The sequence below is a fragment of the Humulus lupulus genome, chromosome 6, assembly GCF_963169125.1.
Source record: "Humulus lupulus chromosome 6, drHumLupu1.1, whole genome shotgun sequence".
Lineage (NCBI taxonomy): Eukaryota > Viridiplantae > Streptophyta > Magnoliopsida > Rosales > Cannabaceae > Humulus > Humulus lupulus.
In genome coordinates this window covers 44,257,905-44,272,708 of record NC_084798.1, presented here as the reverse complement: position 1 = coordinate 44,272,708, position 14,804 = coordinate 44,257,905, and the positions used below count along the sequence as shown (strand labels likewise).

Here is a 14,804-nt window from a genome sequence, read left to right as displayed (position 1 = left end):
GGTACTTGGCAAAGGTACCATTGAAGTATTTTTCACCTCCGACAAGAAAGTAACATTAGTGAATGTACTTTATGTTCCCGAAATGAGTAGAAACTTGGTAAGTGGTGATTTGCTTGGCTAGCCCGGCATTAAAGTCATTTTTGAGACTGGTAAACTTATTCTTACCAAATCTAATGTATTTTTGGGAAAGGGGTACTCTTGTGAGGGTATCGTTAAGTTGTGCACCAATGATGTAACTTTCAATGTTATCAATAAAAATGATAATTCTATCTATATAGTTGAGTATGATTCTTTATTTTTATGGCATCTTAGACTATCTCATATAGTTTTTTCAACCATGAAAAGAGTAGTAAAATGTGGTATGATTGCATGCAATATTAAAAACTATGGTAAATGTGAAACATGTGTTAAGGCAAAAATGATTAAGAAACCATTTCCTAGTGTAGAAAGATCATCTAATTTACTAAATTTAATCCATAGTGATCTTTGTGAATTAAATGGTGTTTTAACTAGAAGTGGTAAAAGGTATTTTCTTACTTTTATAGATGATTTTAGTAGATATACGTATGTGTTTCTTCTAAAGCATAAAGATGAAACTTTTGATGCTTTTAAAGTATATAAATTAGAAGTTGAAAATCAACTTAATAAAAAGATTAGGTGCTAAGAAGTGATAGAGGAGGAGAGTACTTCTCTAATTAATTCAATACATTTGGTATAATTCATGAGTGCACCGCACCTTTTACACCACAACACAATGATGTTGCCGAAAGGAAAAATAAGACTTATTTAGATATGATAAATTCTATGTTGGTGTTTTCTAAGTTGAATTTCAACTTATGGGGTGAAGCGTTCTTAACCGCTTGTCACATTCTTAATCGAATACCGATGAAGAAAAATGAGATATCTCCATATGAGTTATGGAAAAAAAGAAAACCCAACATATTGTACTTCAAAGTGTGGGGGTGTCTTGCATATTGCAAGAAAAACGAACCTAATAGAAAAAAGTTAGCTTCAAGAGCCATAAAGTGTGCTTTTGTTGGTTATGCCAACAATAGTAAAGGTTATAGGCTATTAGACCTAATATTGTGATTGAATCTAGAAAAGTTGAATTTTTTTAGAACATGTTATGTGACAACAATTCTCAAGCTTCAACATCTCTAAAGGAGAATTTGTTATATGAGAACAATTCACAAGCTTCTACATCTAAAATTGATTCTCAAGAGGAGAATTCTCAAAAGAATGTAAAGCAACCCTTTGAACTTAGAAGAATTCAAAGGCTTAAAAAGGAGAAAAGTCTAGTAGTGGATGAGATAGATTATCAACGAATTTCATTCTACATGGTAGAAGGAAATAGAGAGGAAGTCATTAGGAAAATTCTTATTGTACTTCTCGTTAAGGATGATCCTAAGACTTATAGAAAAACCATGCAATCAAGAGATAGTGCATTTTGGAAAGAAGCCATCAATGATGAGATGGATTCCATTCTTTCCAACAATACTTGGGAATCGGTAGACCTCCCACCGGGGTCTAAGCCAATTGGGTGTAAGTGGGATATGTGATCATTGTTTTCTTATATGTGGATTACTTTCTTATTATAAGTGAAAGCATGAAAGGAATAGAAGAAACGAAGAGGTTTCTATCATCAACCTTCAAGATGAAAGATCTTGGAGAAGTTGACACCATACTTGGTATCAAAGTGAAGAAACATAGTTGGGTTTTGCATTAAGGCAAGCCCACTATGTTGATAAAGTATTGAACTAATTTAACCATCTCAAGGTTAAAGATGCCAATACTCAATTCGATCATAGTGTAAAACTACAGAAGAATGAAGGAAGAGCAGTGGCTCAATTGGAGTACGCTAGTGCTATATGGAGTCTTATGTATGCTTCCCAATGTATTAGACCTGATATAGCATTTGCGATAAGTAAACTTAGTAGGTTTACAAGTAATCCAAGTGTGGATCACTGGAAGGCTATTAGAAGAGTCCTAGGTTATCTCAAGAAAACCAAAGGACTAAGCCTTCACTACTCCAAATGTCATTCAATCTTAGAAGGATATATAGATGCAAGCTGGATATCTAATCTTGGAGACAACTTGTCCAAAACTGGTTGGGTATTTACACTTGGTGGGGGTGCAATTTCTTGGGGTTCCAAGAAACAAACCTGTATATCTCATTCCTCTATGGAAGGAGAGTTTATAGTTCTAGCTGCTACCAACAAAGAGGCCGAATGGTTAAGGGATCTATTGATAGAGATACCCCTAATGAAAGAGAATGTATCCACTATATTGATACATTGTGATAGCCAAGCAACATTGGCTAGAGCATACAGCAGAGTGTATAATGGGAAGTCTAGACACATTAGTCTAAGACATGGATATGTAAGAGAATTGATTCAAAGAGGAGTCATATAAATATCATATGTGAGAACAAGTAAAAACCTGGCAGATCCTTTTACATCATCTCAAGGGATGGGACTTAAACTCCCTAAAGATATTCACGATTGATTTTAACCTATCTTAACACTAATTATTTAACTAGTGTTAGGTTCAATAGGTAACAACAAGTTAGTCAAGTGAATATTAGTTGTACTCAAAACAAGTCTCATATGAGATGTTGAGTACTTGTGAGTTACCAAGTTGAGGGTTAAAACCGAGAGGTTCTTTAATAGAATTCAGTCTTGTAAAGACAAGTATTTTTTAGTAACAAAATACTGTAAAATTTCTACCTATATGGACCTAGGGGTTGCGTGGCCTCTCATGAGAATTGGGAGTATTCTCAAGAACCATGAATGGAAAGTGCACATGTCCATTAACGGTGCAAAGCGAGACATAGAGGTCTCAAGTGAACATGGCAAAGATGTGTGTGTTATCACCGATTTATTATCATGGAAAGATGGTTCAATGCCTAGTGCAACCAAAATTTTCAACAAATTTTGTGATAATTACACTATAGTAATGTTTAAGTTGAAAAATACTTTATTTTATGCACCAATGCAATGACTCCTATAAAAGAGAGTTATTATTTAATCAAGTGGGGGATATGTTATATTTTAAAAATATAATGTTGATTGATTAAATAAGTGTTACAATAGATAACTATTTAATCTAGTGGGGGAATGTTATATTATTTTATAATATAATGTAATATTATATTATATTATAATATAATGTAATATTATATTATTTTATAATATAATGTTTTAGATTAAATAAATGTGACAAAGAGTGTCACATATTGTAACATAAAATAGAGAGTTACAATATTTAGATATGTGTGAATATCCAATTATGTAACATATTTGTTGTTACAAATTCAGTCACAAATTTGTAACTTTCAAATATTGCCCATTATTATGTAGATTTGATGTTACACAATATTGAGATGAATTTCTTAAAGCCATATGTGAAATGGCTGTTAGAGATATGATTTAAGCCCCAATAATGTGTTTTGGGGGTTAAAAAATCCATTGGGAGTGAATTGGAACCGTTTGGAAAAACAACACATTTTTGTGTGCTGAAATTGGTCAGTGGCTGTGTAACGCCCTGGTTACTCCAAGACAGTTACTGTGAACTTTGAACCGTGCTTAACTCGCTAATCGAGTTCTTTGGTTATAAACGTGCATCTAGGTATTATTAATAGGTTAAGGTGAAAAACCAATCAAAAGGAAAGGATATGTTTTATTTAAAACATAAAACTGTTCATGGGCCCATAAAAACGTTTACAAGTTATTTACAATACAAAATGGTCATTACAGTGTAAAATTTACAACCTGTCGACCTAAGCAGCAAAAATAGGGTTAACCCCTAGTCCCTCTGAGAAACTCTTTGGCCGTGGTGTTCAAGCGGCCGCATATGTACACGTCGCCACCTAAGCTCTTCACTCAAGGCTGGGTGAGCTTTTCTTTCCCTTTACCTGCACCACATAGAACCCATGAGTCAAAGCCCAGCAAGAAAACTTAATACTTCATATATATAATATCAAACGATGATCATGGTAATAATCCAAGACTTATAGTCCTAAACTGATGAGTGACAGATGTATAAGTCACTAACATGGGTTGCGCACCCTTTACAAGTGAGTGATCGAGTCACTAGCTTAAATAGGATAGGTGACTGATGAGCGAGTCACCAATGTCAACCAAATGAGTGACCATGGAGTCACTAGTGTGGGTTCCGTATCCTTAGCCATGTGATGATATGGTCACCTGGGCCTTCTGTCCTTGGCTCTGAGTAACTAGTCATAGAACTAGGCAAGCGCTTTTAGTTTTCATCGAACTTGGGGTCGGTCCGGCATTAATGCTCATGATGAGTCATTCAATGCAGATGTCGATTAGATCTAATATTTTATCGGCTCTGCATTCATGACGCTTATGCCGCTCCTGACTCTTAGGTCAGTAACATACGACCAGTGCTCAAAACTACTATCGAAATTGACTAGTAAGGCACAGCTTCACAGATAGTTCTGACACCAGTGTCGATTCTGACTAGTAAGTCAGTGCCATTCACAAGTAAGCAAGATTTGCTAAGCATTTAATATGCAATCCATGTCCACATTTAAACACTTAACATGCCTCAATAATAACCATGCATGTAACATATGGGGTGCAATTTTCTTACCTCTGGTTCGAGCGAGAAATAGTAAAAGAACGACCCTTGAGAATGATCGACCGTTTGATTCCTTAGTAGTTACCTAGTCATAACCAATTATAACCTCCATGAATGAAAATCAACAATGAAAGGGTCTTGACCTAAACCTCACTCCCGGGACCCCGAATTGTACCCATATGATGAGTAGATTTGATCACGAGCCTTAAGTATTGAAACCCCGAGCCAAAAACCCTTAAAAATTCCCAAACCCAAAATATGAAGGAGTAGGGTAGCACTATAGCGCTACCCCCCTAGCGCCCCAGCGCCCAAGTCAGCATAAAAACTCCCTGAGTAGCGCTGTAGCGCCCACTTACACACAGCCAGAAATGCCCCTAAAACTTTTCCCTTCGACTCCACCATTTCCAACCTGAACCAAAAGCTTCCAAACCTCATTTTAAGTCCCAAATGAACCCAAAAACCATCTACACATGTCCTAGGCATCACAACCCAAGTAACCCTAGCCAAAAACTCCCATCAATTCCCTTTAACCAATCTAGAAACCAAGCTGAAAACCAAACTAAAAACAGAGCAAAGCTAGAGTTTTAATGGCTAGAAACTTACCTCAAGCTCAGATTAGGATCCTCTTCAATTGTGGAACACAATCCTAAGTCCTCAAGATCCACTTCCCTAGCTTGAATCCTCAAGAACAACTCAAAAATTCAAAAGTAAAAGGAGAAGAAAAGAGGTACGAGAGAGAACTTTGATACTCTATTTTTGCCAACCTTCTACAACCTTCAATGGCTTAAATATATCATATGGTGAAAGGACCCTTTTGACCCTAGGTCATTTAATGTTTTCTAAAGACTCCCAAGGGTAAAACTATCATTTTCCACCTATTTCGTTAATCATAATTAACACCCTCCAATTCTTGTTATTCTAGATATTCTTAAATACCAATAATTCATATCCCGTTGACTCACCCTGAGCCCCGAACTTAATCCCGTTATGACTAAACTGCTAACTTGCACTCAAAGATCGTCTCATGCCGAATGGCTCGAACAAATCCACATTATAATGTGGCCTCAACAATAGATCACCGACATGCATACAAATACACAATTACGCCCTCAGCGAGAAAAATTACCAAAATACCCCTAAGATGAAATGTGGACCCACATGCATGCATTTAACATCATATTATAATATAATTCACATAAACATGCATATAATAATTAAATGGCATAATAAATCAATTATGGCCCTCCCGGCCTACTAATCCAACCATTAAACCGCATTAGGGATTTTGGGGTATTACAGTCTGCGGCCACAAGATGCATATAATAATTTAATGGCATAATAAATCAATTATGGCCCTCCCGACCTACTAATCCAACCATTAAATCGCATTAGGGATTTTGGTGCATTACAGGCTCCAGCCACAAGATGTTGGTGGCCGCGACCTGGGCAATAGAGATCAGTGGCTGCAGCCGCTGATGCTCCTGGCCGCGACCACCGGTGCAAAAATGACCAACTTTTTTCAGTTTTTTCCAACCTTTTTGAATGGATCTAAAAACCCAAATAACTCCCAAATCTCATTAATCATTGGTAACAGCCATGAGGGTTGGTGGAATTTGAAATTCAAAGGGTGTCTCTAAACTCTATAAATAGGAGCCTATTGCTCACTTGTAAGACACAATTTTTCTATCCATTAGAGCATTTGGCTAGAAAACACCTAGAGGCTTGATTATTCCAGAAAGCATTTCAAAAATATGTAAGAGATCCCTTAGTGCTCGAGTTAGGGGGAAATAAGCTTTTGGACAAAGTTTTCGAACCTTGTTCAAGTTGGTGATCCCCATCACTCTTCACTTTGGTTGTGTGAGTGAGAGTTTCCTGGTTTTTTGTTCTTGTTCTTACTTTTCTTCTATTGCCTTTCTTCTCATTATTCTTGTTCTATTTACTTGTATCTTTGTTTAGAGTTGTAATCTTTTTATTTATTTTTTGGTTTAAAACACTTTTACTTTATTTGTATTCTTTTGCTTAGAGTTGTATTTCTCTATTCTCTTATTCTAATTCTTCTATTGTTTATTTGTATTTTCAGTCATAGAGTTGTAACACTTCTTAATCAATAATTATTTATTTGTAATATTTTGTTTAGAGTTGTATTTTTCTTACCAATTTCCATTGAGGCAAATTACATTTTCCTAACAATATTTGGCTCCTAAGGCAGGTCAGAGGACCACTAAGGCTAATGAAAATATTAGAGCTCGGATGCTCGCATCTCAGAGTTATTCAGACCCAAAGTGAAGAAACATAGAGTTCCAAGTGGGAGACTATGTCTTCCTCAAGGTTTCACCACCGTGAGGGGTGAAGAGATTTGGGAAAAAGGGCAAGTTGAGCCCTAGGTTTGTTGGACCATTTGAGATCCTAGAGAGGATCGGTCAGGAGCCCTTACCCTGGGCATTGTCTAGTGTGCACAACGTATTTCATATTTCCATGTTGAGGAAGTATGTATCAGATGAGACTCATGTGTTGAGTTACGAGGATCTAGAATTGGAGACAGATTTATCCTATGAGGAGCAGTCAATTCAGATTTTAGACAAGAAGGACAAGGTCCTGAGGAACATGACTTTGGTTAAGGTATTATGGAGGAACAGCAAGGTCGAGGAAGAGACCTAGGAGCTAGACTAAAATATGCAGAATCAGTATCCCGAGTTGTTCAGGTAAAAATTTTGAGGACGAAATTCCTGTAAGTAGGGGGTATTTGTAACGCCCCAAAATACATAATAAGGAGATAGCAAATTATGGAGAATTATTTGAATATATGTCATTTAATTGTGAAATGTGTGTTTATGTAATATATATATATGATTACGTGAGTTATATTATAATATGACTAGATATGCATGTGGGCCCATTTCTTATTAGAAGGGCCATTTTCGTAATTTGACCCATTACAGGTATATTTGGAATATATGTGCATATAAGTGTGAGACCATATTATTATGTGGATATATTTGGATTTCTCAGTACGAGGCGATTCTAGGGAGCAAGTTAACGGGAAAGTCACAATGGGACCAAATACCAGACTCGACGTGAATTAAGAGGTATTTTGGGTATTTAGTACATTACTGAGATTTCGGGTAATGGGAATAAATATTTGAGGATATGTTCGGAATTAGTGAGATTAGGAGGGAATTTCGTGATTTTGACCATTTCACCCTCGGGGCATTTTTGGATATCCCGAGCCTTGGGATTTGATTAAGGTTACTTGAACCTTAAGTAAATCACACAAAACATAAAACAGAAACTCTCTTAAGACACACTATCTCTCTCATGTATACTCCCCCTCTCTCTCTCTCTCAATATTTTAATTTCTTGTGATCCAAGGGGAATCGACGCTACGTTAGGCTTGGGATTGCTTGTGGAAAGGCTTAGCGTTGTTCTGGGCAGCAGAGGTATCAATTTCTAGCCTCAATTATCTATGTTTTTCTGGTTTTAGCTAAGTTTTAGAGTTTTGAAAAATCAAACCTGAATTTGGGGATTTGGTGGGTTTTTGGTCAAGTTTAAGTTTGGGTTTTGGTTGTGTTGAAATGTTGAGTTGATTGGGAACTTTGCTTTTGGATTTTGGCTATGTTTGGTTAGGTTTTTGGTGAGATTCGGCTTGAAGAAATGAGGGAAAAACGGGGTTTCCATGTTGAGTTGCAGCCCTGTTCTTGGGGCACTGCGGCTCTCATGAACGATGGGGGAAGGAGGTGCTGAAGTCTATTTTGAGACGCGACGCTTGTAGGGGCGCGCCACGGCGTATGTGTCTAGAGAAGAGCCCTTCAACTCTCTGACTTGGGGTGATTCACGACTCTTTTTCCCGAGGTTGTGACACTTGTAGGCCTTTTGAGCCCCGGGACGGTCTTGAGTGTGGGAACTCAAACCTAAGGGCTCAGGATCGATTCTACTACCCGGTGTAGTAGAATTCGACGTCCCGAAGGCTAGGACTCGGTCTGGAAGCCTTTATTCGCTCGTTATTGATGGGATTCTATATTATGGTTGTGACTATAGGTTACCGCTAAGGGCTCGGAACTAGTAAAGTGCTCGAGGGTCGTTCTTATTATACGTTGCACTTGGACCTGATGTAAGAAAACTGCACCCAATACATGATATATGTGATTAGGGCTTGGCCCGTTTGTCAAATATAACTATGAATAGGGCTCGGGCCCCTGATGATGAACATCATTAAGGTTATGATTGTGATCGTTTATTATGCATGCTTGAATGCTCTGTATCCGGATAATTGTTAAATGATATACCCTTGTTTGGATTATCTGCGTAATTAGGGCTTGACCCCGATAAGGAACACAATTAATATTGTGTTTTTACTTAATTGGTTGAGATATATGATTAATGTGTATGCATACTTGTATTGTCTGAGGTATGCTTATCTGTGTCTGGTAATTTGTTTATCTAGTTGTCTAAATATCTGGTTAAAGCATTGACTTATTACCCAAGGGCGGCAATAGAGTGTTGTATGCTGGTCGAGAGGCTTAGGCCTAATCAGGGACGTACTATTACGTTGGCTGACCCTATGGTTGTTTGTAAAGAAACAAAGCGCTTGGCTAGCTCTATGGCTAGTTACTCAGAGCTAAGGCTAAGTGCCCCGAGTAAAATTATGGTCACTTAGCTAGGGCATAAGGCCCCAAGTTGACTATATGGTCACCTATTTAGGGCAGCGAGCCTCAAAATGATCCTATAATCATTTATTTGTTATTGTATGCATGCATCGATTTCTAGGGAAATAAGCGCGAGTCCACCTTTCGAAATAAATTCCCTCAAGATATTCAGCTATGGGAGGATCAATTACCTTTACCTTTTCAAAGAACTTGTGAAATTCTGTCTTTCGATAAGCGTACGCTGCACACCAAATTATATCGTGGCAATGGTTGGTTTTGAATTTGGCAACCACATTCATACAGATGTGGTGGTAATAAGTACCGTGGTAGGCATCTTGGAACATTTCCTCCAAAGCATGAGTAATGCTAGCATGCTTATCCAATCTAGAAGCTAGGTTGTCCACGTTCCCTATGGCTTTCTTCAATTTTCTCATGAAATAAGTCCAAGAGTTATGGTTCTCACTGTCCAAGAATCCGAATGCAATTGGAAAAAAATGGTTGTTTGTATCCAATGCAACAGCACATAACATGTGGTTACCATACTTTGTATTCAAGAATGTGTCATCCACACAAATGACAGGACGACAATACTGGAATCCCCTCCTTGAAACACCAAGGGAAAATAAGAAATTCAAGAAACAACCATGTTCTGTGACAAAATCAGGAATTGTACTTGGATTCTTCTGCTCCAACTGACACAGATATCCAGGTAACTTGGAGTATGAATCCTTAGATGGACATAAGTATTTTTCACTACTACAAAATACACTTTATAGGACACTTTTTTAGGACACACACTTAAATGTAAGTCCTAAAAAATGTTTCTAGAGTTTTTAGGACTCTCATTTAGAGTCCTTAAAAATCATATGTTAGGACTAGCAATGAGAGTCCTAAAAACATATGTGAGTCCTAAAAATCCTAAATAAAAAATTTAAAATTGTTGACTTTTAAGGACACATTTTGGGTGTCTTAAAAGAGTATTCAGGACTCCCAAAATGAGTCCTAAAAACTTTTAATTAAAATTTGAAAAATACACTTAATATTTTCGAAATGGGTTTTTTTTAGAGTTAGGGTTCACATATAAAATTTTTAGCACACACAAATAAGAGGAGAGAATAAGAGGATCAGTTGCTGGAGAGAAGATGGGCGACGGGGGCAGGGCAGCGATGGCGGCTGGGCAGCGACGGCGCCACGGTCTCCTCGGCTCCAACACCTCAGCACGCGGCGGCGACGTGGGGGTTCTCGGACGCTCCACAACCTAACACCTCAGCACGCGACAGCGACGTGGGGGGTTCTCGGACGCTCCAGCACCTAACAATGTTGTAATGTATACATAATATATATGAAATTGTTTATGTATATATATACACACCCAAATTTATGAAACTTTATAGACAACCCTTTATATGTAAAATCTGTCCATAATTATATCTATCTATATATATATATAGATATACACATATTCCATGTGTCTGTAAGTAATGTTCAATGCCCCATTTATGTACTATTTAATAAGTATGTATTGGCAGGTTTGCAGCAAGTTTTTCCAACGAAACTGCTCGATGGATCCATGTAGAGGTAAATAATTTTTATATATTGCTTCATTTTGGTATTGCACTCCAGCTGTTTGATAGTTTTTCTAATTGAACAACTATTTGTTAATATGGGTAGCTAGGATTCTATATATGCTATCTTTTTTTTTTTTTTTTTTAAAAAAGAAAATTCTTTGTATTAATCATGGGAAAAAAAATACAAAGATTAGAGATCAATGGACGATCTCAGTAATCTAAAATATAGCTTGAAACAGAAAACAAACATAGTAAAAATCAATAATAAAAAACTGAGCCTATCTTATTACAAATTGTTGCAATAACAGATTGTTTTGGGTAGCAAAGTACTTCAACCCCATTCTGAATTTGTTCAGTTATATTTTACTTTTAGGTGGCTAATAACTTTACCATTTTCAGGAGCTCTGGGAAGAAAACTTGAGTGCTTCTGTTAGTCTTCAGGTTTTAGAAATTACTGAGAAGTTTTCCACAATGGTTGCTTCCCATAGTATTGCTACAGACTATGGAAAACTTGATTGATTCTAATATGTTGTCTTGAGAACTAAAGAAAACATAAAGGGATGATAAATTGTGTAGCTGGGTTTATAGTTATATGATCTAAAATAGCATGAATAGATAGTTTTAATATAATCACTGTAATCATAAAGATTTATATATGATCTAATGCTCCAATATATTTGTATGTAGTTGTCTAGCAGATTAATTAGAGAAAATATTATCAAAGAAATTTTAGTGTAGTAATTTTCTTCTAATTGTTTTTGCATAATCTTTCTAATTTCAGAAAATTGAGGATGGGACTTGAGAAGCTAGCTTGCAAGTTATGATTAAACAGGTTTCAAGTTTGGTTCATAGTCTCTCTCTTTGTTTCTTCTTGGCTGGTTGTTTATCGAATACATTTTAGCACCCCCTACTGGTTAAAAGTTTCACTTTCATGAAAAATAATAATAGTAGGTTATTTTTTTTAGCTTCAACTGTCCATTGATGTTTTTATTTTCATGTCATTTTCTAGAAAGAACTAAATCAATAGTTTATTGGCAATAGGGATGGAGGAACTGTCATTTCTTTTAACAACAGAAGGTAATATTCTATTAGGAAACTAATTTACTATCATGAGATATTGTTTCTTATTTCTATTGTTTTGAAAGCAGATTTTTTAAATGGATTTGGTTCAGAATTAGCCTTAATATTAGTACTAATTGGAATTGTTTTAGTGGGACACTCCAAATTTCAATGAATAATCATTCCAAAAGCCTTGCTTTAATTTATGCATCACGTAGGACAAATCATGATGACTAATTATATATATGCTATAGTTATAACCAGATGCTATAATGAATTAATGATAAGATCATCTTAGTGATTCATTCATTCTAAAGTTTATATATTCTCTTTTTCTTTTTTTACCTATTAAAATTCATTCCTTATTGCTCAAATGGTTTTGATTGTTCTAGTGCTGAGATTTTTAATTGTATGTTATAGCAGTTACTTGATTTTCTAGTACCATGATTCTTAGTCCCACTAAAGATTTCTTGGTCTAAATCTATTACTAATTTCTAGTACTTTAGTTTCATTAAGCTTTCTCTTTATCCCTACATATATGCATGCCTTACTCTCTACACATATATATATACTATTGTATCATGTATGTATCATTTTAAAGGAAAAAATAAACAAAGAAGGAAATAATTGAGTCAGTAAATTCACTTTTTTTCCTAAATTTTCTCTGTGATTTGATTATTCATACTTGTTTTTCTTTGCTATTCCTTTTTTACCTGCATAAATAATAAATCTGTGATGGTTCATGTAATTTTGTTGCTATTAATTTAGGAAAAATTACCAGAGAAGCTTGAAACAGTTGGTGCATTTCAAAAGCTGCCCATGGTGATGCAATCTTTTGATATTCTTTACTCAGCAATAAAGAAGGCCAAGAGAGTTTCTCCAACTAAGGGTAATTGTTTTGGGTGGTTTCTTGTTGACATAACTGCACATAAAGGGATTAGATGGAACTCTGTTTATAGCTCCTGCTGCTAAACTAGCTTGTTTATGACATAGGCGTTGCCAACATTGCAAAGCGAGAGAGAAATAGCGGTGCAAAGCAGCTTGATGCGCTGATGAAAGTTTGATCTTAACTTCCATTTGTCATTTATAATTTAAAGTATCATCACCCATTAAATACTCTGAATAGTAATATGTTTTGCACTTTCTACATAAATATTGGTAGTTGGTGAGGTTGAGAGGGAAGGAGAGTGGTTCTTCTGTAAATTTTTTGACATATTGCTTTCTTTCTCTGTCTTCAGGAATTGGCAGCTCCTTTGAGGACTTACATGGAGAGTTTTCCAAAGAGACATACTATTCATCCATATGAGCGATCTCTTATTGAATTGACTCTTGGAGATGGAAATTATCATTATATTATATCAAGAATTATTGTTATAAGGTAATCTTTGACATTATTTTTTATTATTGGTGCAGTTTAATATGTAGCTAGTGTCATATATTCTCTAGCTAGACATATTATTACATTGTTTTAAAATTATAATTTAGGAAGCACATAAAACTTTTATATATGTTACAGCTATATACTTTTTACAATAGCAGAATTATTTAGAGTTAATTATTGAATAAGTTACTCTATCACACTGGGCCTAAACGTGCCATGATATATTCAAATGCCATTTATGTTTTTTAAATAATATTCATACATATATATATGTCACTTATTAATTGAATAAATTTGTCATATTTTCATTTACTTGAGTCGATTTTAAGTAACTCATATTTTTTTTAAGGTGTGAAAGTTAAATACTCTACTTTCCCCAAAAAAGAAAAAAGAAGTTAAACACTCAACAACATTCAACAAGTAAAGTCAATATTATTCATACCTTTATGTCAACTTTCAATTGGAAAAGCAAAATGTATATAAACTTTTAATATTACCATTCATACCTTAGTTATATTTTATTTTTCACTATTTCCATTATTATTTAATTATTTAATTCATATTTGACTCACTTTCATTATATCTTATTACATTGTAAAGGTGTTTATGTGCTGAGACGAACTTCAAAGAAAAAAATTTGGCAACAGTTTGCAAGAGGTATGCCTCTAAATTTTATTTTAATACTATGCAAATGTTAGAGGAGTTTGAATATCTTAAATATTCATCCATAGTGTAGTAGGTTATGGGATTATTATTGTGTGCTGCGGTGATAGCGGAAGGTTGAGAACTTGTGTGTTTTAGTGAAGTAGGATCTGAGAAATTTGTGTGCTGCGGAGATAAGGAAGAAAACTTGTGTGTTGTTTGAATTGATATTGGCAGATGGTTGGTTCCTAGTGTATGGAAAATGTTGTTCGATTTTATGTAGACTTGTCTATGATTATCCTATAATTGAATTGTGTTTGTTTGTTTGATTGGTTTCATTATAACATATACTTGTATGAATGTACTTATTGCGTGTTGGCATACACATATAGCATAGCCTTTTGTACTTCTTGTTTTATATATGTTAGTTTTCTTCTTGTTCCTTCTCACAGAATAAAGGTTTCAAAAAGGAAGATATATAGGCTCATATTACCAACTTTGGACATCATTTTTGCTGTTATTTTGCTTTGATAGTTTATTTGTTCTATGTGTTGAAGGATGGTTTGGTGTATTACTGGTTTTCTTAGTCATTGTATTTTGTTCCCCTGCTTTGACGGGGTCAAATAAGAAAATTTAGCTAGAAATAATTGATTATATACAAATAATTTTTGAGGTTAAATATGAAGTGTTCTGATTTGGTATTTAAACATATATATGTATCTATTGTTCAAATCTTATGAAAGGGTGTATGTTTGTAATGCACTAAGTTTATTTCAACCTTGTGTGTATATTTACTGTAAAAGGGTGTTATCGATTAATGAAAAGATGAAAGGGTGTTACTATATGGTTGAAAATCTGTGTGCTATTTGATTTGTTTGACATGTTGGTGTTGAATGTAACAGATAG

General features: G+C 35.2%; 1 protein-coding gene across 1 annotated transcript; it reads left to right on the top strand.

Annotated features, from left to right (window-relative positions):
* The first annotated feature begins 11,595 nt into the window (after positions 1–11,595).
* On the top strand, positions 11,596–14,804 carry LOC133785029 (uncharacterized). The gene is made up of 6 exons (XM_062224290.1): positions 11,596–11,648; positions 12,644–12,764; positions 12,869–12,933; positions 13,114–13,253; positions 13,857–13,913; positions 14,801–14,804. The coding sequence occupies exons 1-6, from the start codon at positions 11,637–11,639 to the stop codon at positions 14,802–14,804; spliced, it is 399 nt and encodes a 132-aa protein (XP_062080274.1). The 5' UTR covers positions 11,596–11,636.